Below are 22,532 nucleotides of genomic sequence, written 5' to 3' on the forward strand. Positions count from 1 at the left end.
GGCTCCCCTTGGCGGGATCGGGAAGCGGTGGGCTCTGTGCGGGAGGTGGTGGTGTCAAGCCGGGTCGACTACACTAGTCCCTTTCCAGCGCCAGCCCTGCTGCAAGGACAAAGCCTCAAATCCGACGGACGACGGACGGGGGGTGCAGACTGCAGAGCTTGTCCCGACGATGCCGATAACCTAACAAACGGGCAAGATGACCTCACACACCTTAAACCTGTGCGTTTTCTGTTACTGCTTTTGCTTTTGCTTTCGCTTTCCCTTTCCCTCTACAACGAGGTGTTTCTGCCTTTTGATATCCTTGAGAGACTTTAGCTCAAGTAAGATATAAGAATGTCCGGCCACGTGCTCGGGAACGCAATGCTTCGATGTTCGGACCGCTCCTTTCGTTTCTTCGTGACCTCCCCTCTTCGTCTCGTTTTGATGTCGTCCGGTGAATTGCTCACACCGAATACGCGCACAGCCCTTATAGACGTCAGGCCGTTTCCGTCTTGGCGGTATTGATAGGTTTTTGTTCACTTTCTGTTTGATTTCCCTTCCCTTTTCGTTTTGCTTCTCGGCCAGGTTCCGCTGCCTTCCGTGGTTTTCGCTTTCCGTATGTTATTCGATTCCGCCCAACTTTCAGGCCATAACCTCAGTACCGTGTACAATCGTCAATCGTCGACAATTCTGATGCTGGAATAAACGTTTTTCTTTTGTTTCGTATTTCGTGATGGCTTGGATCAAGTGAATTCAAAACCCCAGTCGGTTCAATATCTGAAACGATAACTTGATGTGGCTGTCCTTGTGGTGTAAGCTATGATCAACAGTTCGTCGTTGTTGATGCCTCGTCCTCAGAAGTCATGCACACGTTTCGGTCAAGGTCTCTCAGTAGAGATGCGGAGAAGATTTGACACAAAGTGTAAGAACAGGTGCTGCACTCGTCCATGAAAAATCCCTTCCCTTTTGGAAGCCCAATCTACTTATAATCAAAAGAATGGGCAGATGAGTGAAAAAGTCCGTCCACCGCCCGAACAATCAATCTGCACTTCCCGCTTACATCACATAAGCCTAGCAAGAGTCAAGACCTGGGTCCCTCCGAAGAAGCCGGAGCGGAAGTCATTGGGATGCAATGGAATTGGATGACATGGCACTTGATCAATGGCTCGCTCCAATGCGATTCCTGAGACTTGTTTGGCCCCCCTCCGCTACTGCTCCTCGCATCACTCGTGAAAACCCCGACCATTCCGCATCTTCCGGGCGGGCTTATCCCATAATCCCACCCACAACACCACCATCCTTGTCCGGTAGTTTCCTTACGTTTCCACCCATTGGACCGTTGAGGAACTCAGAAGTTAGGACATGCACAATCCGGTACTTGATAAGGCCATCTCGCATTAAGCTGTCGCGTGATTCTTCTATTTTTCGGACTCTCAACTGCTCCTACATGTCCGTCAATCGTGATTCGTTCCGCCGATCCCGTTCCCTCTCCCGCCCCGATGCTGAAGCGCCGAGGCCCATGGCCCATCCATCAATAAGAGAGAGGCACCCGCCGCCGACCTTCCCACAATCCTTTCTTTCGCGTCTTTAAATTGTGGGGGCAACCTTCTCTTCGCATTCCTTCGCGGCATAAACGAGACCGAGACGCCGACGCTGATATTACATTGATTTTTTCTGACATATTGACATGGCCGACGAGGCCGGTGGTTCCTCCACATTACATCATCTTTCTCAAGTTCTCAACACTGGTCAATGTTCACCGTCAGCGCGGATCAGCGCGGGCAAAATCCAACTTCGGCCGAATGGTGCCACTCCTTTTAAGCTGTCGGGTATTGTTGCGCGCGCTTAATGTAGGCGCTTGATATATAGTTTCGTCCGATTTCAGACGCATTTTTCTCTTCATGTTATTCTTTTTTTCTTCTCGTTCCGTCATGACCAGCCGCGTCGTCTCATTATATGCGGTTCATCCCAAGTGGGTTCATGTCATCGAAGCCATCCCTCGGGATCGTGACTCGGGCCGAGCGTAAGTCGCTCGCGCATCCCAGGTGGGAGGTGTTTGCGGCGGTCGAGGACTCGAAAACGACCGCATCGGCGGCTGATAGCGAGCGGTCTGCCCAAAGTAATCCGGCGTTCTTCGTCGTTCGCTGTTGGGACTTACGATGGGGGATTTGACTGGAGAGATTGGTGTTACAACAGCGCTCGAGTCTCTAGACAGCATCTCGTACGCACGTGTGTCTTTCTTGACATCGTATCTGGCATCCACCGATACGAATTCCTTTTTGTTTCTGCCTAGGCAAGAGGTGAAGAGGTCCACCCAGCCAAGAACCATGGCCCAGCGACCCAGTAGGAAGAGCAGCCAGATACCATTCATCTGGATCAAGTCAGTCACCTGTGAAAGTTTACAGGGCATAGGGGCGCGTGACTTACCGCCAAAAGGATCAGGACCGCTGTGATAGTTGCCTCGTTGACAACCATGTTCTTGGCCTTGTCCAAACACTTCGTCCTGTCACCTTTGGTGCTGACAAGACAGAGAATCCAAGCCTGGGCTATGCTCTCGTCGTCATGCACTGCCTGGACCGTGTTGTCCTGAAACACGAAGACGACAGAGAAGAAGATGACGTCGGCAATAATAATGAGAACAATAGCAATACCTCTCCATTGGAGAGAAATGACACGTCGCACTCGGCGGTACGCTTGACGGGGGCTCATCGTCTGGATGCTGTTGCTGTACGTGGGCAAGCTCGACCCTTCTGTCGACGCACTGTTATCGGCTAGGGAAGCAAGATAGACCTTGATACAATATCCAAAAGTGGCGAATTGGATGATGACCGTGAGACCGGCGAATACCAGCAGAGGTATCCAGAAGTCGGCAAGACTGTTCTTGTGGTTGATGTGACAGGTAGCGCCAAATCGGAACGACACGCCACTGAAGACGAGGGCAACGACGATGCCAACCAGGGGAATACCCCAACCCGTAGCTTGGGCGAAAATCATAAAGTTGCGGCCCACGACAACTTGCCAACAAATTTGGAGATGCAGGGACAACGATCGCAAGAAGACCCACATGACACCGGCCCAGCCTCCGAGCAAGAGAAAGGCCCCAGAGGCACCGCAGACTTTGCTAGACTTCATGCTGTGCGGTGTAATATCGTTGTAGCATTGCTCCGGTTGATCGGCAAGCGGCACAACGAAGCCAAGCTGAAGGAGAAGTCAGTCTCCCTAGTCCCCATTCAAAGGGCAAGCTACTTACGTTCATGATGAACACGGCTATTGTCAAACAAATACTGAGGTAATGTCTATAGGTTTTATCAACAGGCAGAACAGCCCATGATATCAGGAGGAAGAGACAGCATGCTGCGCTAGCGACGCAGACCCAGTTGGCTGCCGTCGTCAGAGTGTTGAAGTAATCTGGGTAGACCCAGTCCGTAAGCGGGCAGGGCAAGCAACACTGCAAGGTCGCGCTCAAGTTTTGGCATAGTCGGCCTTCGATAACTATGGAGGGTCAATGACTTGACTCGTGATGCTGTAACTCATCAAACTTACACCCTTCGTCGATTGGAAACAAGCTCGCAGAGTAGAATGGTATGGGGCAGCCTCCCCTTGCGAGAGACTCGTTGGCCATGGTCGTATTATAGCTGATAGGCGACTAAAATTTGTACGGCGGTTCAGAATTCCGTTCGTGGTCGAGTCGGGCAACCGCTTGGTGATGGTTCTCCTCCAGCAGCCAATATTAATTTGGACAATGCGTGGACGAGTATCGCAGTATAGCGGTGGTACTCGAGCGTCGAGATATATCGTAGCAGTGATGACGGCTGTTTTCGGTGCCGGATGCCTCGTGAATGGCGTGTAGGCTGCACAATTTCCCCAAGTAACGTCCTCAGTCCCGCTGAAGTCCAAGATTTGTTTTCACTTGAACCGTATCCCAGATATTCGTATATGCTCCGGCGAACGAGGCAGGGCGAGCGGCGTATAAGTTGTCGGCGAGATTTTGCAGCATGGGACAGAGACGTCTCTGGCTATGTCGCTACCGTCATGGTCCGCATATGGAGCTGACAGGTCAGGTCAAGGCGAGGCCGGTTGATGGTAGCGTAGCAACAGCAACTCGGGGTATCAAGGAGAGACGTGAGCAGAAGCAACGACGAAGAAGCCCAGAACCGATCAAGAGGACCCTCGTGTGAAAAAGAAGGAGGGTGGGACATCATTATGTACATCGATGCGTGGGCTACTAGGTAGCGTCCGCTCAGCTTTCTGCAGAGGCGTGCGGGTGTGTGTGGTGTGTCTGTCTGTCTATGTCTCTCTCCTTCACTCGGCCGCTCTGGTGTGTACTTCGTAGTGTACTCCGTACTGTCAGGTTCAACCAGTCGCGGCGCTGGTCCTGGGGTCCAGGCCAGAGATGCTGGGGTACCACGACTCCACGGACCAGGCAGGACTCGGGAACGGGTATTTTGTGTGTGATGGGTCAGCCAACTCTGGGACTAACATGGGCAGGCCACAGTATACAAGTTGGGCGTGGACAGGGACCAATTAGGGACGTAGGTGACGATGATGGGCGTCCTTGTAGGAAAAATCCCGACGACCCTCTCTGGCGGCGACGGTGGGACGGAACTCAGTGAGCTTCGCGTGAGGCGATGCATCGTCGTCTGCATGCCCTATTGGGGAGGCGACAGTCTTCAGGGCAGGGGTGTGGAGGCTAGCGTGAGAATGGAATTGAGGGATTGATGGACTAGGCCTAGGATAGAAGAGAGGCACAGGCACAGCGAAAAGAGAGGAGGGATTTCATGGCCTTCCATTGTGTTGTTGGATTCAATGGACGGAAGGGGGGAGTGAAGCCTGGTGGGGTAGGGTGTGGGTTTGATGGATACCGACCAGGGACTGGGAAGGAGGAAAAATTAAAGATGCACCAAAAGGAGAACTGGAAGAGGAGGAGCGCAATGTGGAATGAGCAGAGGGACCTACGGACGCAGGAGGTGGAAGAAGAGGAAGAGGAGGAAAGCCCAGAAAGAGGGGGGGGAGGGGTGTGGTCGTGGTTGTGAAGGGGGGGCGTGGGCGTGGGCGTGGGTTGGGCGAATGGGGCCTTGTCAACAGACCCACATCATCGGCCGGGGGACTCTCGACCTGGCCGGGCTGCTGTCGTGTGGCCGGGAATTCCACCTCCAGACTGCCACTGGCAAGTTGCAACTGCTCACCTCACTCCAGTTAAGGTGCTGCACCTTCCGTGGCGGACCAGATCCTGGATGCCCATCGAGTAACCCCACCAGCAAAGAGACCAGTCAAGGCCGCAGACAGGCCTCAACGAGGGTATTCAGTGGATCTTTCTCCCGGTGTTATTCAGCACCTGTCCACAGTCCACGGAGTCCCGCTAAACATTTCACCACTCACAATGCGCACAACCCGTGTCGACAAGTGTGCTGAAAACATTCCTGGGCGCCTGTACGGAGTATCACCCAGACGCAATATCTCGGTTGGCTTGAAATATGCTTCTGCAGTCCCTCATTCATCAATGCCTTTTCATCACGCGAAGGGGGCACAGCACGAATTGCCCCTGGTTTGATGGGCACCATGCCGTCCAATTTGCCTTCCAACATCTTGTCATGGTGGCTTTTTTTTTTTTTCTCTTTCCATGACTCTTCATCCTTTACTGTGTAGACTGCTCTCAGCTCTCCTTCCATGATTGTTCATCCTGTTCCTGCCAAGTTGGCATATAGTGGGGGGTGGCGTTGCTTGCCAAAGGCAGGTTGTGGATGGATACTCCGTCCAGTACCTTCCAGGCTGAGTACGAATACCTTCCGTGTTGATAATAAATGCATTGAGGGTAAGCTAGTGAGGAAGGCATGGAAGAAGTCACGTCTTCTCTGCGGTTGCCCGTCACCCATGTCCCGTGTCAGACATGACATAAGGCAAGTTCGATGGCTGAATTGGGAAAGATCACTGTGAGCCCCTCGGACTCCCCTGCTTCCGTTGTTCATGCTCTTCGCGCCTCGAGCCTATCATTCGACTTATCCAGCTAGGTCCCTGTGATGTGTGCTCTTGCCGCCGTGGCCGCTGCGCGCCGGCCGCCTCTACTCAACCCCAACCGCGTGACCCAATCGTGGACCACCTAACGACCTCGATCTAAAGTCGACCTCGATTCAACCCTCTCTACTCCCTACCTCAGTCTTTTGTCTCTGTAGGCATCTTACTTTTGGTCTGGTCGACCAACATTCGGCAAATTGTTCCCCAGAAAACTCAAACAAAGCATGCTGCGCATGGCTCTTCAAGGCCTCCCGCCAACCCAATCGAGGGCTCTCACTAGCAAATCCCAACAGTGCCGTGCTCTGCCGATGCCACCTCACCTCAGCCTCTACCAACCGTTCATGCCTTGGGGCTTATAACACGCCCAGCTATCGACGCTGTCTACTTGTACCTACGCTGTACACATGGTGTGGCGCGTATCGGATGCACCACCGACCGTCAGTTGACTCAGATCCCTCACCTCCATCACCGACCGCTCCCTCGGCACGGCAGCGGGCGAGACATTTTCAGTCGAATGTCTCTCACTGACGTTTCCCTCGTTGCAATGCGTCTGCATGTCTCACCTTAGCCCTTGCCATCACGAAGCTCGGCAACAATCAGGGCTCGGCTTCAGCTTTGCCCGGCTTCTTTCACCGCTCTAGCTTTGCTTCCTGAGTCTACGATTCTCTTTTGCGATACTCCAGCAACGAGATGGATCCAAACAAGCCCAACAAAATACTTTAGCCATTCCCCATTGTTTGGTACTCGAGCGAGCGTTTCGAAGGCGGCTGAGCCATAGCTCAAAGCTGCGTGGCTAGTGCCCGCGAGTCAGCTGAACCGCGGCTTTTTGAAATCCCAGCCTTCTGGTGCTGCTGGCAAAGTGCCGAGAACGTGCGTGCATCTCGCTGTGCACAGACAAGTGAGCAAGCAAAGCAAAAGGAGCCAGAATTGACGCCTCGTCCTGCTCGTCTAATCGGTCTGTTCGGCGACCAAGAATAAACGCAACATGTTGACGACTCTTTGCCACGCTGGCCCACATTATAGTCCAGACGTTACACTGTACTGCCACTTCGCAGAAAACGCCTCTTAGCATCTGTCAATATAGTCCTGGGCCACGTCAAAAGTCCGGCATGGCACCCCTGGACTCACAAAGCTGTGACACTTCCGTGAATTTTCTGTACGGAGTACCGATATCCACGGCTTGTACGTTCATAGCAAAGGGAGGGCAAACGCAGCCAGCCGATTCTAGGGCTGAGCAATGCCCTGCCTGTTACGTCGCTCGTCCAGCTGAAAGGGAGGCAAACCATCGGCTCCCCTTGCTTGTTCGCAGGAACCTTATGCCCATACCTTCTCAACGATGGAGAGAAGCAAAGGTGCCAAATCGAGAGAGAATCGAGAGAGAGACGCAGAGGAGACAAGCAAGGAGGGTTTCACGTACTGTCTCGCAGAAGTCTCGTTCCAACGTTCAACCAATACCCAAGGGCGAAGCCACAATTGTGCCAACTGCGACTAACGTGGTGGCTTCGGTACTTAGCAGCTAGCACGCAGCATGGAACGAATGACCACCGTAACAGAAAGACAACGTTCTCCAGCAACGTGCCTCTGTGGACACCGGTCTTGGTTTCCAACCAGCTCCAACTATCCGGAAAGTGTAACGACGGCCTTGCGATTTGGCGAAGGAAGAGATAGATGCTGGCAGCGGTGCCCATTGCCCACAACGAGTCTTCCGGAGACCTTCTTGTTGTTGGTTACGATGTTCCCAAAGGCCAAGACCTACAAGCACACCCGGAAAACGGGGCTCCACCATTCATTTTACCTGGCGCCTTCAATCTCAAGAAACCATCTAAGGCATGTCATTTGCTATGGCGTTTGGAGCCCTGTCTGCTGAAAAGAGATCTCTGGGACAAGATCCCGGCGTTCTATCACTTTCGATGGATGAATGGACGGCCATTTAGTGTACGGAGCAGATTGACCAAGTGCGTGCACAAAGACGAAGTTTGCTTCCAAGCAGCCTGGAAGGCAATGCCCACGAGGCGCTACAGCTCCGGGTTAAGGTGGCTATGATCGTTGCGGTCATCAACCATTTTGTGACCTGATTCAATCATCAGCGCGCATACGCCGCCGAGTCCTCATATGGGCGTGCCGTCCCCGAGCCTCTCAGCGCTCACGACACGATCGGAAAGATGTGAATGGCCAATATGTCTCATTGCATTGCCCATACGAGCCCCTGCTTTGCAGATCGATTGGCAGTCACCGTGGAGCACAGCGCTGGAGCAAAGCTGGGGGGGGGGGGTTGTGCTTCTCTTCGCTCGGCTCGGCCAACCACGAGGCCCAACAACCTGGAAAGAATTCCAATCGATCGATGCAAAAGGATGGCCTTGAACTCGCTGGATTGTGTGCTTCGTTGAAACTTGACGGGTTGAGAAGCCCTAAGTGCTTCCTCCAAGCCTAGGACCCGTTGAGCGAAAAGCAAATTTCAACTCGTGTCTCGGCGCGCCTTACAGCTAAATGCCCGTTACTGCAGGTTCTGAACCATCCTGACTTCTGCATGAGCTACGCAGACGTACGTCTCTCGCAGAGCGGAACGATGTGCCTGACATAGGGGTGCAGCCGACACTGCGCAGCGCGGTAGGAGAGACTTCCCGCAGCTCCGCGACCCTTGATGCCACCCCCCGAGTTGGTGGTCCCCTGTTCTTGCACAGACATGTCCATTTCGGTCAGCCAAAGACGACCACCCAGCAGCAATCCCACCCACACCTTTTACCCCTGGCACACCACCCCGCAACACGCCTCCACCACCACAAATCACAATCACCACAATCACCACCACCACCACAGACTTCTGCTCAGCTAGCCTGGCGTGCCTGGGCGTCATAAAGGTGTCTTCATCTACGGATATTAGTCTCTACCAGACGGCGCACTAGATGAACCAGCACACTATAGTGGCTCTGTAGCCGCGGACCGGTGACATCCGACCAAGTTTAACTCAGTACGAACCTCAATGCACTATCGAATAGGAAATTCCGCAAGTCCAGCGATGACATCGATGTTTGGATAAGGATAGGAAGGGTTCCAAAATCAATCCCATCAGTCACTGGCTCGGCCTACATGGCTCGTGTCAAGTCTGCCTGCCCCGCCTCCATGACCCGAGTGTCAGGCTGGCGATGAAATTTGGTAGTCTTGAAACTGCATTATACACAGCAGTTCCGTACAGCAAGCCGCATCGCCGGAATATCTGCACAAAGTGGAAGGCGGTTTGATCGACTGTACCCGTCAGATATCTGAGATCCTAGGAACCCATCTCATTGGCTCGAATTGAACTTATGGGCTGTCAAATTTCTGGATGATTAAATCTCGCAACCAAGTTGAGGCGTGAATTGAGTCGTTGCAGCTGCATATTCGGCAACCATTTAGACAAGGAACTGCTTTCACCTTCTTGATTAACCGTTCAGAACCCCAGCATTGCGCCTCAGCGTCGATAGCGCGCAGACCGTCCTGTCACATCTGCTGAATCCAAGACCTTCCAATGTCAGAAGTCACGGGTAAAGGTCCTAGCTTGGCACTGCCCTCTTGTGACAGCCTTCGGAGGAGCTTCTCGAACATACGGAAATGCGAAATGCCGCAAATATGTTGCTCGGCCGCGAATTTGAGTCCAGACAACGAACGGAACATTAGCCTACGTTCAAAAGGACAATGCCGAATTTTCGACATTTCCGTCATTTCATTATGACAACCAACATGGCGCCGGTCAATCTCTAGGTTGTTTGGAACATCTTATGCATCGACAAACCCCTTGCCAGGATCAAATTGGTGCGCTGAGCAGCATCACTCAATTCTGCTGCCAACGGGCACCAGCTTCATTTCCGTCTCAGACGAAGGGCCTCTTAGGAAATTTCGAGGTCTTCATGAGTACGGCGTAGTAGAAGGGCCACCATCTCAATCAGGGAGTCGACTCTTTCTGGAAAGGTTGATGATCCGGACCCCTCGGGGAAGAGGCTTGACCACATCGTCGGGTCCTGAAGCCGAATCATTGTCATCGCGAGAGCCCCGCTGTATGCATGCTCAATGTAACAGCTACCATGGTCCACGAGCCTAGCCCTTGCCGACAAGAAAAAGAATTTTCTAGAGCGGGCAAGCCAATGACCAGCATTGTTTCGCTGCTTGCACCGACTTCAGGATAAGGAATCCCATCCTATCGTCGCAGTAGAGGAGGGCATACGCGGCTCACCTGTGACGTCGGTACTAGATAATGGAACGGCAACGGATGACCGACAACTTCCCTTGGACCTACGAGGTATGGTCTACCGAATCAATGGAGGATTACGCCACGACGCCCAACGCCCGACGCCCGACTACAATCACAGCATGGCCGGCTAGGCTCCAACAAGATCGTCGGCGAGAAAGCCCGGAGCCGGACCAGATCGCCAAGGTAGCTCGGGGCGGGTTGGCTGGCAGACGGCGTCCACCACGGTCGATCCAAGTGCGAAAGGCATGGCTCCTGTTGCGATAGAAACATTGATTGAGTCTTATCCATTGGCTGCAGGCATCTATCACCGGACACTGAGGATACTGAGGACCCTGAATGAACACGATCATGACACTAGAGCCGGCTGTGATACCTACCGTCGATGGAATACGTCGCCGTGGTCCACTCCGAACCGCCAAGGCCCGTCGGGGTTTTAGGTCGTTCCCCTTGCAATGAGACTCGGGTGACAGTGAGAAGACACGCACGAATAGACAACGGAGTCCCCCGGGCAAAATACACGGAATAAGAGGCACCTATCGAAGCCTGAAGGAATCTTGGAGGGAAAAACCACTCAGATCCGTGGGAGGCGTACTCAGCGCCGACCGAGCGGGTCCGGCACCGGGCGACCAGCAGTTTTCGGGAGGTCGCTAAAGGCGGGCGGAACGGGAAACTAGCCCCATTTGGCCAGCCTCCCGAAATGGTAATCCAGGGGCAGCGATGCGTTGAAGCTACGCCGCACTCCGCATGCCTGGTGGCCGAGTGGTGGCCGACCAAGGACGCGTCGGCCTGTCTTGAAGCTTCTAGGGCGCACCTTGAAGAAATCCGTCAACGGCTGTCAGTCGCGGGTAGTCGTTTACCTACACTAACGTGGTGCTAACAGTACGAGCGCGAGGTGCTTACCATAGTATGCTACAGAGTAGAGGCGATGGATGGATTCACACCTTTCCCAGGGCGTCCCGTCAGTGAACCCAAGCCAAGATCTCTCTTCCCCTCATCAATGCGTGACGACACATCCCGATATCAAGAGCTACGCTTGTAAGCACGCGTTCGTCACGGCAGGCCCACCGGCTCACTCGCATAGGCCCACCGTCCACCAAGCAAGCCATGGAGCCTGTCCTCTCCGATCTTGAGTTCTCAGAAAAGGTAACGAAGCACACAAGGGGAATGGCTTCCGCTCCCCGGGTCCGGATGCCACCCACATGGCGTGCCTGTGAGCACGTAGTGTACAGTGCAGCGTGTCATAGGAAGCGAGACGTTCCATCGAGACTGGAACCCGTCATGCCATCTTCTCTCGTCAGCCGCAAGATAGCATCGAAGAAGAGAAAACGACTGGTCGCCTTGCGAGACCTCAAGAGGCAATTCTTGTCGGGCCAGGCGCATTGCATATACCTATGGGAGCGGAAAGGCCTCGCCGCGCCGGGAGAATGTCCATTTTCCAACGACGGCAGGGTGTTATTCAGGCAGCCTCAAGGACGTGATTCGACCTCGACCGAGTTTTTCCCAGCATGCAGCCCATGGCTCACATCCGATGGGGGTCAGTTACAGCATGCGGATGGAAGTATCCGTACCAGTCTTCACTGGCGCACAAGAAAGCAACAGCAGACGGCCCCTCTTTGGGCCGCAATATTTCAACGTGCCCTTGAACCAAATGCCGCTCGGGGACTCGGAGCAGTGTAAACCTTATCAACTGTCAAAATTTTGAGAGCGGAGGCATTTACGATTGATTCGGACAAAAGAAAAAAGGCTCGTCCACTTTTCCAAGGCACCTTATCCACGTCGCGCCCCGGGAACATGATCGCATCCTGGGCAGACTTTGCAAAGACCAGGACTAGGTGCCTTTCCACCACGTTCATCCCATCCACTTCTCCACTAGATTTTTGCTCTTACCCCTGGCGCTCCAAAGAACTTTTGGGTCTTTGCCCCCATCCTCGAAACCTCGAAAACCAACGGACCAACGGTTCCACTACCTTCCAAAAGAAACAAAGTAACAATGTGTCAGACTGGCCAGGGCACGAGCTCGTACCCTTGATTTGGTAATTCTGGCCAATGGGTCGCGCTGATTGTTGAACTGTTTGCCTGTCAAAATACCAAATTGAAAAGGGAGCCAGGAAGCTTGCCCCCGCGAAACGACTTCATCAAGCAGGGCTTTGCTCAACGCGATGCTCTTTTTGGGTCTCAGCCCATGGCGGGCCTCGACTCGAATCCACAGCGCAGGCGGACAGGCAGAATATACCTTGTGGGTTGGAACCGAGCACACGGCTATCCTCCCTCAAATATATGAACCTCTGGTCAAAGAGGCGACGTTAGTGGTACGATGACGACGATAAGAGCCAAACTTCACTGCAAAATTCGACGTCTATTCAGGAGCTCACATGAAACACTGAACTGACAGATATGGGCTGCCACCTCCACGCTCCTGGCTCGGGGTGCTGGAGCAGCTTCTATCTGGGACGAAGAAACCCGAAACCCTTTGTGCAATTGATCTTGACCGACCGACCTTCAGAAGAGTCTTCATACGGATTGGATGCCAAGGCATGACCCACCACACGATTTTGCCATTTAGCCTTCATTTGGTCCTCCTCGAAAACCTCACACCCACAACTGTGAACTCCATGGAATCCTTCAAACATCAGGATGTGTATGCATCCTCAGATGCAGGCACAAGTCGCATCGAGGCCGCGGGCCGTAGGTGTGGTTGGTCAAAGTAACGTGAAGGGTGTGTAAGATGCATCTTGGCATCGCGGGTACATGCCATCCGCTCGCAGATGCTTACTGAGGAGGTTGTGGGAATCGCATCACTATCCATCCCCTCTTCCACGAGGCCGGATTGGGGGCCCCTTTCTCTTTTTTTTTTTTTTTTTTTGGCACTTGCTATGCAACGATCTATCGGTCTCCGCATGCCGTCATGGTTGTTCTCTATTGTTTCACGAAGCCTGGCCCCCCGGAGTTGTGCCTTGGGAGTGGAATCTCCTTCGGAGGATCAGACAAGAAAGTCCCCTCTTTGTAAATCGCCCAGCCTTCTTTCTCATGGTTCATGGCTCGCCAGGACGGTGCTCAAGCCTCAAGAAGACCGACGGACATGGGAATTGGCCGGTCCGATTGAATCCTCCAGTGGGCCAACTCCTGGTAAGGAAAGGCGCAACGGGGTCTCTTCTCAATTCTCACACCGGGAGCCTTGCGTGCCTGGGGAAGCGCCGGTCGACTTTCTACAAGGAGACATGGTATGACTTATGGGAGACGACCATCAAGGGTCGCGATGCGGAGAAGAGCGATGAGGCTTGCGGGAGCCCGCGGGAGCTCATTTCACGAATGATTTCCCCGATTCTGCAGAGGGGCCTGGAAGAGGAGAAGCTGACCGGTCTCTGGTCTTAGTTCGCGCGGCACAGCTCGTCAACGCGACGCACCTGCTTTTCCATGTACATGCGGTTGGAATCAACAATATGCAGGCCAAGAAATCTATACAGGACTCAGGAGGCCCAGGCCGAGGATGGCGTTCGCTAAGAAAGCCCAGAGGCAGAAAGGGAGGGTAGGAAAGTGAAGGGTAGCGGACGACCACAGACACCCATGAGCTGTTTTGCCTTACGGTAATATGCCACCCCGGATTCCTCCAACAGTCGATGTTGGGAGAATTTATCCCACTCGCAAGCCGTCTGACAATTCATTTCGCGAAATCAATCCGCTTGTGGACTGTGCGTCTGGACGGCACAGATGAGGCTAATGATGAGCGGGTTAGCGTCGCGACTATTGACATGACCCTCGCTGCAAATCTACCAGCAATTTGGAAAAAAGCGAAGCCCCAGGGGCCTCAGCGATGAGGATTTTGTCCCAGAGGAGGTCTGGATACGACGTTGGGGTTCCGTTCAGTGGGACTATCCGTCTTTGTGATCGACATAACTGCTCCGCCGTGGTGGGTGGAAGGAGAGGGATAAGAACAAACAACAGATTTGGGGTCCGATGATCCGACGATGGAGTTCACACGTTCGTCCCCGTTTTCTAGTGTGCTCGTACTACGGGCATTTCTTTCTTTTTTCAGTCGTCGCTCTTTTTCGTTTGAACTCCCGAATCCGTATCTGTACCTAACGAGAAAAACGGCGCACCGGGTTCAAACAACGAAATAATCCACACTGGATGAAACCTCTAGAAGGACCGTCGAAGAGGTCTAGCTGTTTGACTAGAACTGAGACATTACTAACTTTGGCCTAGAGCTAACTTGCTGGCGTCAGGTAGCGTCGTATCGCGCCTTCTGTCAGAGGGCCTTCCACCCGGCGGTATTTCGTGCTCGTAGGGCAATGATCAACAGTTTGATGGCCCTTTTTTGGTTTGGTCATTCGAGGCTTGATTTTGTTTTTTTCTGGTTCTGTCTAGTCTATCGAACCAACAAGTGGAGGGAGAAGTCTTTACACTTTCCGAGCGATTCCGATACCACGTCGGCATTACTCTGTACACGCAAGGCTTTTTGCTTCGATGGCATGTCTCACTATCTTTTGCTTCTAGCGCTTCTCGCGGGGCAAAGGCGGGGTGAGAGTTCTGTCTAATTTCTGATCTTGACTAGAGGGGGGTGTAACGGGGTTCGATATTTGCTATACACCCTCTCAGACATCTCGGAGGGGAGGCCAGAAAATGCCTGACTTGCTGACCGGCCGTTGTATCGATTCAACTCATTCGAGCCGGGTCTGACTGCGAACCAGCGGTGTCAATTCGGTATTGACACCCACAACGGTTGTGCGTCGCTCGAATGTCTCAGTTTCATTGTCTCAGTTGCGCATCGCCGAGGTTGGGAAATCTTGGGGGAGGGTGCCTGAGGCGGGTTTTGGTCTTGTGAATCAGCGTTCACGAGGTCCCGAGGGCATTGTCGCATTCGAATCCTCGGCCGTACGGTGAGGGTTGGAGTTGCCGGCCAAGCTCACAGCGTACACAGATGCCGTATTCTCATGGGATGAATGAGGTCTAGTTTGCGAACGAAGCCTTCTCGATCCCTCTGCCGATTGCTTCAGTAGGAAAAGGGGGGTTGATGTTCAGTCTTGGTTGAAACCGAGGCAGACGGTGCTGTGCGTTGGGGGGGGGGGGGGGAAGATCTCCAAGTGTTGATCATGGGCTTGTCGATGTGCGGGGTTCGCGCAGGTGGCCTCGTGGCTTTTCGTTCCTCCAATGATTGGCATCCGCAAGAATTGCTGCCTCGGTTGACGATGATGATGTTCCTTGGGCTCTTCATCTTATGATATTTACCAATTTGCAGCAGCGCGGACGTTAGATGGGGTGGGCTGGAGAAGAGCCGGCTTGCAGACTACCGAGCTGGGGAGCTTCTTTCTCGAGGAGGTGTGTTTTTCCCGAAGGGAAGAACGGGTACATGGCGGACCGAGCAGTCGGTCCTTTCTTCGTCGACTACCGTCCTAGTTCAGCCTTTTTTCCGGGTGGGAAATTGACCGGAGAGGGTCTATTGCCTTGAAACTCTTTTGGTCTGGTCGTTGATGACGTCGATGAGGATCTTCATAATTTGATGGCTCCCTCCACCCCCGAAGATGTTGCGGTGGTGTTCGCGTTATTGATAACTTGACGCGTCGGCCGTTGCTTGGTGACAATTCTTACTGTTTAGTCGGTTTCTATGCATGAGGTAGAGACCACGTCGCAGCCGGGGCGTGAGCCTTTGGAGGAGACCTCGTGTACAGCTTCGAGGTGTCTCTGATGGTTCCCAGGTCGGGAGGTCAGGGGTTAATGGGACACGCTTCCAGGTTCGTGAGCGGATGTTTAGTAACTGGTGGGCTCAGAAACGGGTCCATTGACGGGATTGTTTGGTGCTCAGACTTCGTAGAAAGACGTATCGAGCAGGTTATTCATAGATTTCAGGAAGGGTATCGATGGCATCTGGAAGCATCTTGGTGCAATTCAGGTGGGTACGCATAGTGTGAAAGGATAGGTACCAGTATACAGCCTTGGTCAAGGATGGTCGTACTATCTAGCATGCTGCTGTTTGCATGTCAAACCACGCTTGCTTTAGTTGCAGAGCCGGGAATAATACATCTCTCCATACAAGCTTCATAGCCTCGCGTTGGTGGACAAGCTGTATGTTACTCTTGATGCCCCACCCCCCTCTCTCTCCCTCTCTTTCACTCTCTCTGTCTGCAGTCATCGGTTCCAACTCACGGGACCAATGCAATATATGTTGTCATATGTCAAAGGACCTTGGTGTTCTTCGTGTGACAGTTGAGTAAAACAGCTAGTTCACGGTAGGCGATTATGAGCCCCTAAAATAGATGTGAAACCCCAGATTTCTATAGTTATTTCTGGAACCATCGTCAGACTCCTTGATGACAACGTTCGCTGCGATTTACGTTATGGCAATTCCTCTATTCTATGAAGTAGTTAACTGCCTTCATGGCCTTTCCTCCGCTCGCCACCGAGCGTCCGTTCCATCTGCTCGGGTCATCATTTCAGTGTACGGATGAGAGTCTAACCTGAGCTTTTACAGGAAGAAGTCGGATTATCTTGGGGGTTTCTACTAGAGAATCCCATAAATAATCCCTACAGAGCTTTGCTATAACTCCGCTCATGACTTTTGCCTTGGCTGCCGTTGTAAACTAGACATAGGCCCGGGGAATATGAAATTGATCCCATGGAATAGGACCTCGAGGTCTCATCTTTGCTTCTTTCTTGTGGAATATTCGTTGGGTAATACCGTCCGGGCGACAGAGAAGGGTGTTGGCCCGCGTGGCTGTCACCACTCCCTCTTGATCTCTCACATTGGGAAGGATCAATGCCGCAGACCCTGCCTCGATCCTCGGTGTCAACCTAATGCCACCTTTCTGCCCGGCCGACCCAGACTCACTTTTCTTTCCTCTCACGTCATATGCAGCCACATCACAATAGTGAAGTTACCGACACTCAAAGTACCTTATCTTAGGTCAATTTATTTTGTAAGATCTTCACCAAGCACTTACTTTCTCGTACAAAATTCATCGCCAAGGAGTTGCTTTTGCCTTTTGGCTACGTTTTGCACCTAATTTCAAGTTGTCGAGACAGAAGGGTGGTGTCTAGGACTCTTTTGAAGGTTGTGTCAAAGGTTGGGAGAGGTGGGTGGTGATGTGAGACGGATGCGATGATGGGGCGACGCAGCAGGTATGCCATTTGAGGGCGCAGTAGGTTAAATGGCCCCTTCATCCAAGATCACAAGTCGGTTTCTTTTCAGCCAAGAGAGACGATACTGCCTCGGAGGTTGACCGTCTATCTTGGATCAGTCAGTGAGCTTATTGCCCCGGTTGCTGAGAGTCTGGCTGTCGAAGGCGGATATCAGCGATGAATGTCAAGGAAAAATCTGCATACTTACCTGTTTGACTGCTACAGAGACCGGGTCGCTCTCATAATGATGCTTCTTCATATTTAAAACTGTCAGGCCGTTGGCAAGTAGCCGCGATCCACTGAAACACGACGACCGCAGCAATGTGGCCTAGTCGATAGGGTCTAGGTTGATCTGGATGCTCCGTTCGCCACCGCTCATTTTGACTTTCCGAATTTACGAGAACGTTTCTGTGGCTAACTGAGCGGTAAGAAGACTCAAAAACCACATTTCTAATAAGGAGAGATTGCCAGTCATCTCCGAGTTAACTTGACTAATGCAGACTCCTATGACGAGGAGCACATCATCCTTTCGATGTAGCTGCACTTTCTGACAATGGGACGTCCTCGAGATGTTATGACAAAAATATTGAAGGCTGACGTACACGTCGAAGATTGGTAATGGCATACTATGGTTACAATTTTCGTTCGGACCCAGCAGACGTTGCATCGTGAAGTGAGATCAACCACCACGACAAGCACAATTGCTTACCAGGCGCTGCTTCCGTTAGTGAGAGTATAAGCCGCAAGGATATCATGCTCAAATCATTCGCCACCTGATATTCAACTCCCGCCCTCCACAAGTCCGTTGGCTACTCCATAATCTGCAGGAAAGGGGAGGTTAGAATGGATCCTACTAAGTCCTATGTGTTGATTGGTTATGACCGTTGCATATTAAGCTATTCAAAGAAGACCGGACACAGCAATCTCGAGTACGGTCCGGGCGATTCATTCTGCCATCTTCTTGTGTTAAGCGCAACGCCCAAGTTCATCTCCTTATTGGCAAAGCAATCAAAAGTCAGAGGCATGATGCATAGTATCACGTCACAGCCGAAGCACAATGGACTTGTTGACTGTGGAACGAGCGCAAAATGTCGCGATCAAATCACATAAACGTCATTTCTTCTGGAAGTCAGGACGGTTTGAACGAGGCGCAGCGAGGTTCTGGACAACGGATCGTTCTAAGAACAACCCCCCCCCCCCTCAAGAAAAGAAGTCAAAAGCTTGAGTGAGACTGATTTGAAGGAAGGGACAATGTAAAATGGAAAATCAAGAAAGTTTCTCTTTACTACTCAACGTAGAAAGATTGGTGGAAGTAGTTGATCTAGAGGTGCGAGTGAGGATGTGAAATCCCGATCGTGCCTAGGTTCCTGCCCGGCCTGAGGCTCATTATCACTGATGATATCAACAACCGTACCTACCTTACCTTACTTACCCAACAGAGAAATCCCTGACCTCCTTGAGGTACTTTCTCTTCTTCCCCACTCCTTTAAAAAGGCAACCACGACTACCTCATCTTTACCTGCAGCGGGGGAGGTGTTGAAAACCCACCGGAATCTTGTTTCTTTTTACGTTCGTCTTTTACTTGGGCCAACTCAAGTGCTGTGCTCATCAGCAAGGAAAAAAATTCTTCAAGAAAATGCCCGTCAGCAGAGAACTACGACCAGAGGTCAAGAAGGCGGCGGACGCAGCGAAGAAATGGTGTACTGAGACCGAGGCAAGTCTCAATCTGAATTTTTGATCATGACAATAAGAAAATTTCGAATTCATCATCTTTAGGCTGGCCGGGCCTGGATGAGGTACAAAGCTGAGATAGATGAGGCTTCGATGGCCAGAAATCGTGTCAGGCTCTGCACACGGGAGGACACTGATAAATAAGATGATGAAGAAGATAACGGAGAAGAAGATGAAGACGATAACGGCGAAGACGATGGAGACGAACACGACGATAGCAGCGATCACATGGAGTCGCCCGTCGCCGGAAACGACGACATGACAAATGACGACAACCCTCTTCCATCTCTCGAGTTGAAGGGCATCAAGCCCAGTGCTACACAGCCGGAGAGTCAGCGGACGTTGACAACCAACCATCAACCGACTGACCCAAAGGCTAACACCCTTCCGGCACGCAAACAAGATTCCGACGGCAACTGACGAACACGACGACTGACAGAGTGGACTTCAGCAAGGGGAGATCAGGATAGTAGTCGCTATACTTCCGGTAACGAGTTAGATCACACCAAAGACGATAGAGGAGATCTCGGCAAGATCATGGCCTTGGAGCATGCCTTTCGAGGCAAATGGATAACCAACTCCGAGACATTGAAGTGGAAGTGGAAGTCGGGATCCAGAAAAGGGAGAAGAGGCGTAAAGACAACAGAGCGAGCGCGTGCAAAGAGAACAAATGTGGGAGAGGCAGACATGTCACTTAAAAGACTACATTCTGCGCCGTGTAGGACTTAGAACCTCTACACGTTATCGGAGAGGATCCGGTCCTTTCTGATTAGATGGGATCTTAGCATAGAAGGCTCAAATAACATGGTCTCTCTAGGAAAATGCAACGCAAGAATCAACGAGGAGTGAAAGCATGTGCTACCAAAAAGGTCAAGATCCAAACATTTAGACAGATGGGTGTCTATTCTATTAACGAGCGCAGGGGGAGGTGTGTGAACCTCAAGCCCTGTTGTCTAGCTTTTTTGCCCTATTAAGTATTCTACTCTCTAATCTATATGCCGACATGGGTTGTGGACAGACAGAACCATGGCAATGTAAAAGTATTACTCCAATGGCTGGCCCGGCCGCCGAGCCGACTACCATTTTCAATGTCTTGGTAACGGGGGCGCTCCTTTCCCTCGGCGTGGCCAACCCGTGACTACTGAGCGGGGATCGTGCTACTTTGTTGAAAATAGCAGTGTCCCTGTCCGGCTCTGCGAGGCGTTCAAAGTTTCTAGGGCTGACGAACGTCAATATGCTGGCAGCTTATCCGCCTTCATCCTCAGGGAAAGACGACCCTGGGATGATGTCCTAAGCTATCTGAACCGACGTAAGATTGCCAGCGTTGACATTGATGCTCGGGCTACCATAACCCAACATGACGGGTCTGGAGCCGGCGAGGCGTCGGATTGACTGACACTTGATGGCGCCCACTGCTATCCGGAGTAAGGCCGGAAGATATGGCCCTTTTGAGCGGCAGACAAACGCAACATACCCCGGTGAGAGATTATCCCCGAGAAGTAGGATGAAGTATGACCGCGAGTGAGGCAAGTTTTTCCGCGATCGTATTACAGCAGAATACGACCAACGGATCGAAGCAAGCCCCGAGTCAAACGCGGCGTACAATTCACGCCTCAACCTCAAAAGACGGAACACTCTCCCTGCGCCTGCCGGAAGGCATTCGCAAAGAAGGACTGCATCGCCGTGTAGTGAAACAAGATGCCGCCGAGAACGGCCAAATGCCACAAGTTGTGGCTTCCGCCAATGTAGTCAAACATGCCCGGGCACCAACGTTCGGGAATCTTGCTGGCGTATACAAAAGCGCCGAGCAGGTAGACAAAGATACTCTTTGCAATCGGCGTGTAAAATTCCCAGACAAAGTCGGGCCCGTGGGAAAAGTAGAGCTGCAAGATTGGCAGAAACCCCGTTGCACCAAGGCCGCAGAAGAAGGCGACGCGGGCCCATGCCATCTCGGCTCCGTTAAAGGTCGGGTGCCATGGGAGGATGACGCCGCCGATGCCGAGGACTGCCGTCGTGCCCATGTACAACCAGCGGCTGACGGGATCGCAGTAGAAGGCCGTGTACTCGGTCGTGACGATGGACGCCGCAATAAGCAGCGAGATGCCCGTGTAGTCGACGCACGCAAAGATGCTGATGGCATCTACGTCGGCAACGGCGTTCATGGTGTGCCAGATAGTCGAGCATACCAGCGTCAGGCACGCCGTGAAGAAGAAGACGGCGGCAACAAAGATGTCCGTCTTGGTGCTGAACTGGAAGTTGATGTTGCGAGGGTAAAAGTAGAGGGCGACGGCGAGAACAATGAAGAGGCCAATGGCGTGGGACCAAATGTTGACCAGCTCGTTCGAGGGGCGGAAGGCCGACCAGATGCACTCGAGCTTGGACTCTGTAAAGCGATATCCATCACGGATATGAGGGTTGATGCGCCAGGGCATGGGGAGGTCGTCGTAGGTGATGAGTTTCGTCTCCCTGGCCCGCGCGACCGCGTGGGCAATCTTTTCCTCCAAATTCTCAGCGGCGCGCATGGCTCTCTCGATACCCTCGTCGACGACCTCCCGCGCGAGCCCGATGCTCTCGTCCACAACTCTTCGGCCCTCGTTCATGAAGGCACTTGCCGTGTCGGCGGCATTGGCGAGGCCTTGCTCGCGCAGCTTGTGCGCCTTGTTCTCAAACTCGGTGAGCATGTCGTCCAGGAGCTCGATGCCGACGCGGGCCTTCTCGTTCAGGGATTCGGCCGAGGCCAGGGCGCCCTGGTACCGGGCCTCGAGTGTCTCCACCATGATGTGCAGGCGTCTGCGTCCGGCGCCGAGGACCTCCTCCGAGGCAGACGAGCAGCGAGCGCGGACGGTCTGAAGGGTGGAAAAGGCGCGGGATATGCTCGAGTCGAACGTGAGCTCGCCGTAGTTTTCGAGGAATTCGAGGCGTCGTTCCAATTCGGTCAGGAAGAGGTCGACCTGTGGAGGAGTTTTGTCAGCATGCTTCTCCCCTTATGTTCGGACAAGTTCTTGTCACAATGCCTCTGTAAAAAGAGGAACGCAGCCCCGAACGACAGCCGACGTTTGTAATTGCAAGTGAGCATACCTTTAGTAGCAGGTGCTCCTCGCCATCCATGATTTGGTTAACAATGGACTTGCGTCTGGGAATAAAGTGGGAGTGTCGTCTTTTCCGAGCAACTTCGGAGCCTTCAGTCTGAGCTCCCGAGGCGGTGGCAGTGGTGAAGTCGTCGTCGTCCTGGATGGCGGCGCCGCTGCAAGGTGACTTAAGGGAAGCCATGTTGGCAATGGGTTCCATAACTCAACCAAACAGGAAGACAGAAATAGGTATCAACAGAAGCACCTCGGGTATGCTTCAGAGAAAACAAGGTTCGGAGTAGGGGGGCTCGGCGGTATAGACCGCAGCCAGGTAAAAGGTTGGTGGGATTCCGGAATGTTGAACTATGTCGGTCTCGCCTTCGTTTGGATTTACACGTGCAAGT

At 52.7% G+C, this 22,532-nt stretch overlaps 3 protein-coding genes across 3 annotated transcripts; 1 reads left to right on the plus strand and 2 right to left on the minus strand.

Annotated features, from left to right (window-relative positions):
• Positions 1–1,931: 1,931 nt before the first annotated feature.
• On the minus strand, positions 1,932–3,601 carry BDZ83DRAFT_718324 (uncharacterized protein; the record flags this gene model as incomplete). The annotated part of the gene is given in 5 exon segments (XM_060512056.1): positions 1,932–1,977; positions 1,992–2,350; positions 2,407–3,177; positions 3,230–3,471; positions 3,523–3,601. The coding sequence occupies 5 exon segments, from the start codon at positions 3,599–3,601 to the stop codon at positions 1,932–1,934; spliced, it is 1,497 nt and encodes a 498-aa protein (XP_060366815.1).
• Positions 3,602–13,060: 9,459 nt separating this feature from the next.
• On the plus strand, positions 13,061–13,480 carry BDZ83DRAFT_615422 (uncharacterized protein). Its single transcript, XM_060507892.1, has one exon. It carries the CDS (start codon positions 13,090–13,092, stop codon positions 13,441–13,443), a length of 354 nt encoding a protein of 117 aa, XP_060366816.1. The 5' UTR covers positions 13,061–13,089; the 3' UTR covers positions 13,444–13,480.
• Positions 13,481–20,679: 7,199 nt separating this feature from the next.
• BDZ83DRAFT_573947 (hemolysin-III related-domain-containing protein) lies at positions 20,680–22,330 on the minus strand (the record flags this gene model as incomplete). The annotated part of the gene is made up of 2 exons (XM_060504663.1): positions 20,680–22,011; positions 22,139–22,330. 2 exons carry the CDS (start codon positions 22,328–22,330, stop codon positions 20,680–20,682), a joined length of 1,524 nt encoding a protein of 507 aa, XP_060366817.1.
• Between the last annotated feature and the right edge of the window lie 202 nt (positions 22,331–22,532).

The sequence above is a fragment of the Colletotrichum acutatum genome, assembly GCF_030867785.1.
Source record: "Colletotrichum acutatum strain CBS 112980 chromosome Unknown BDZ83scaffold_30, whole genome shotgun sequence".
NCBI classification, from domain to species: Eukaryota; Fungi; Ascomycota; class Sordariomycetes; order Glomerellales; family Glomerellaceae; genus Colletotrichum; species Colletotrichum acutatum.

Excerpts from the sequence above, each read along its gene's own strand:
- BDZ83DRAFT_615422 (XM_060507892.1), top strand. The coding sequence starts at position 13,090 with ATGCAACGATCTATCGGTCTCCGCATGCCGTCATGGTTGTTCTCTATT.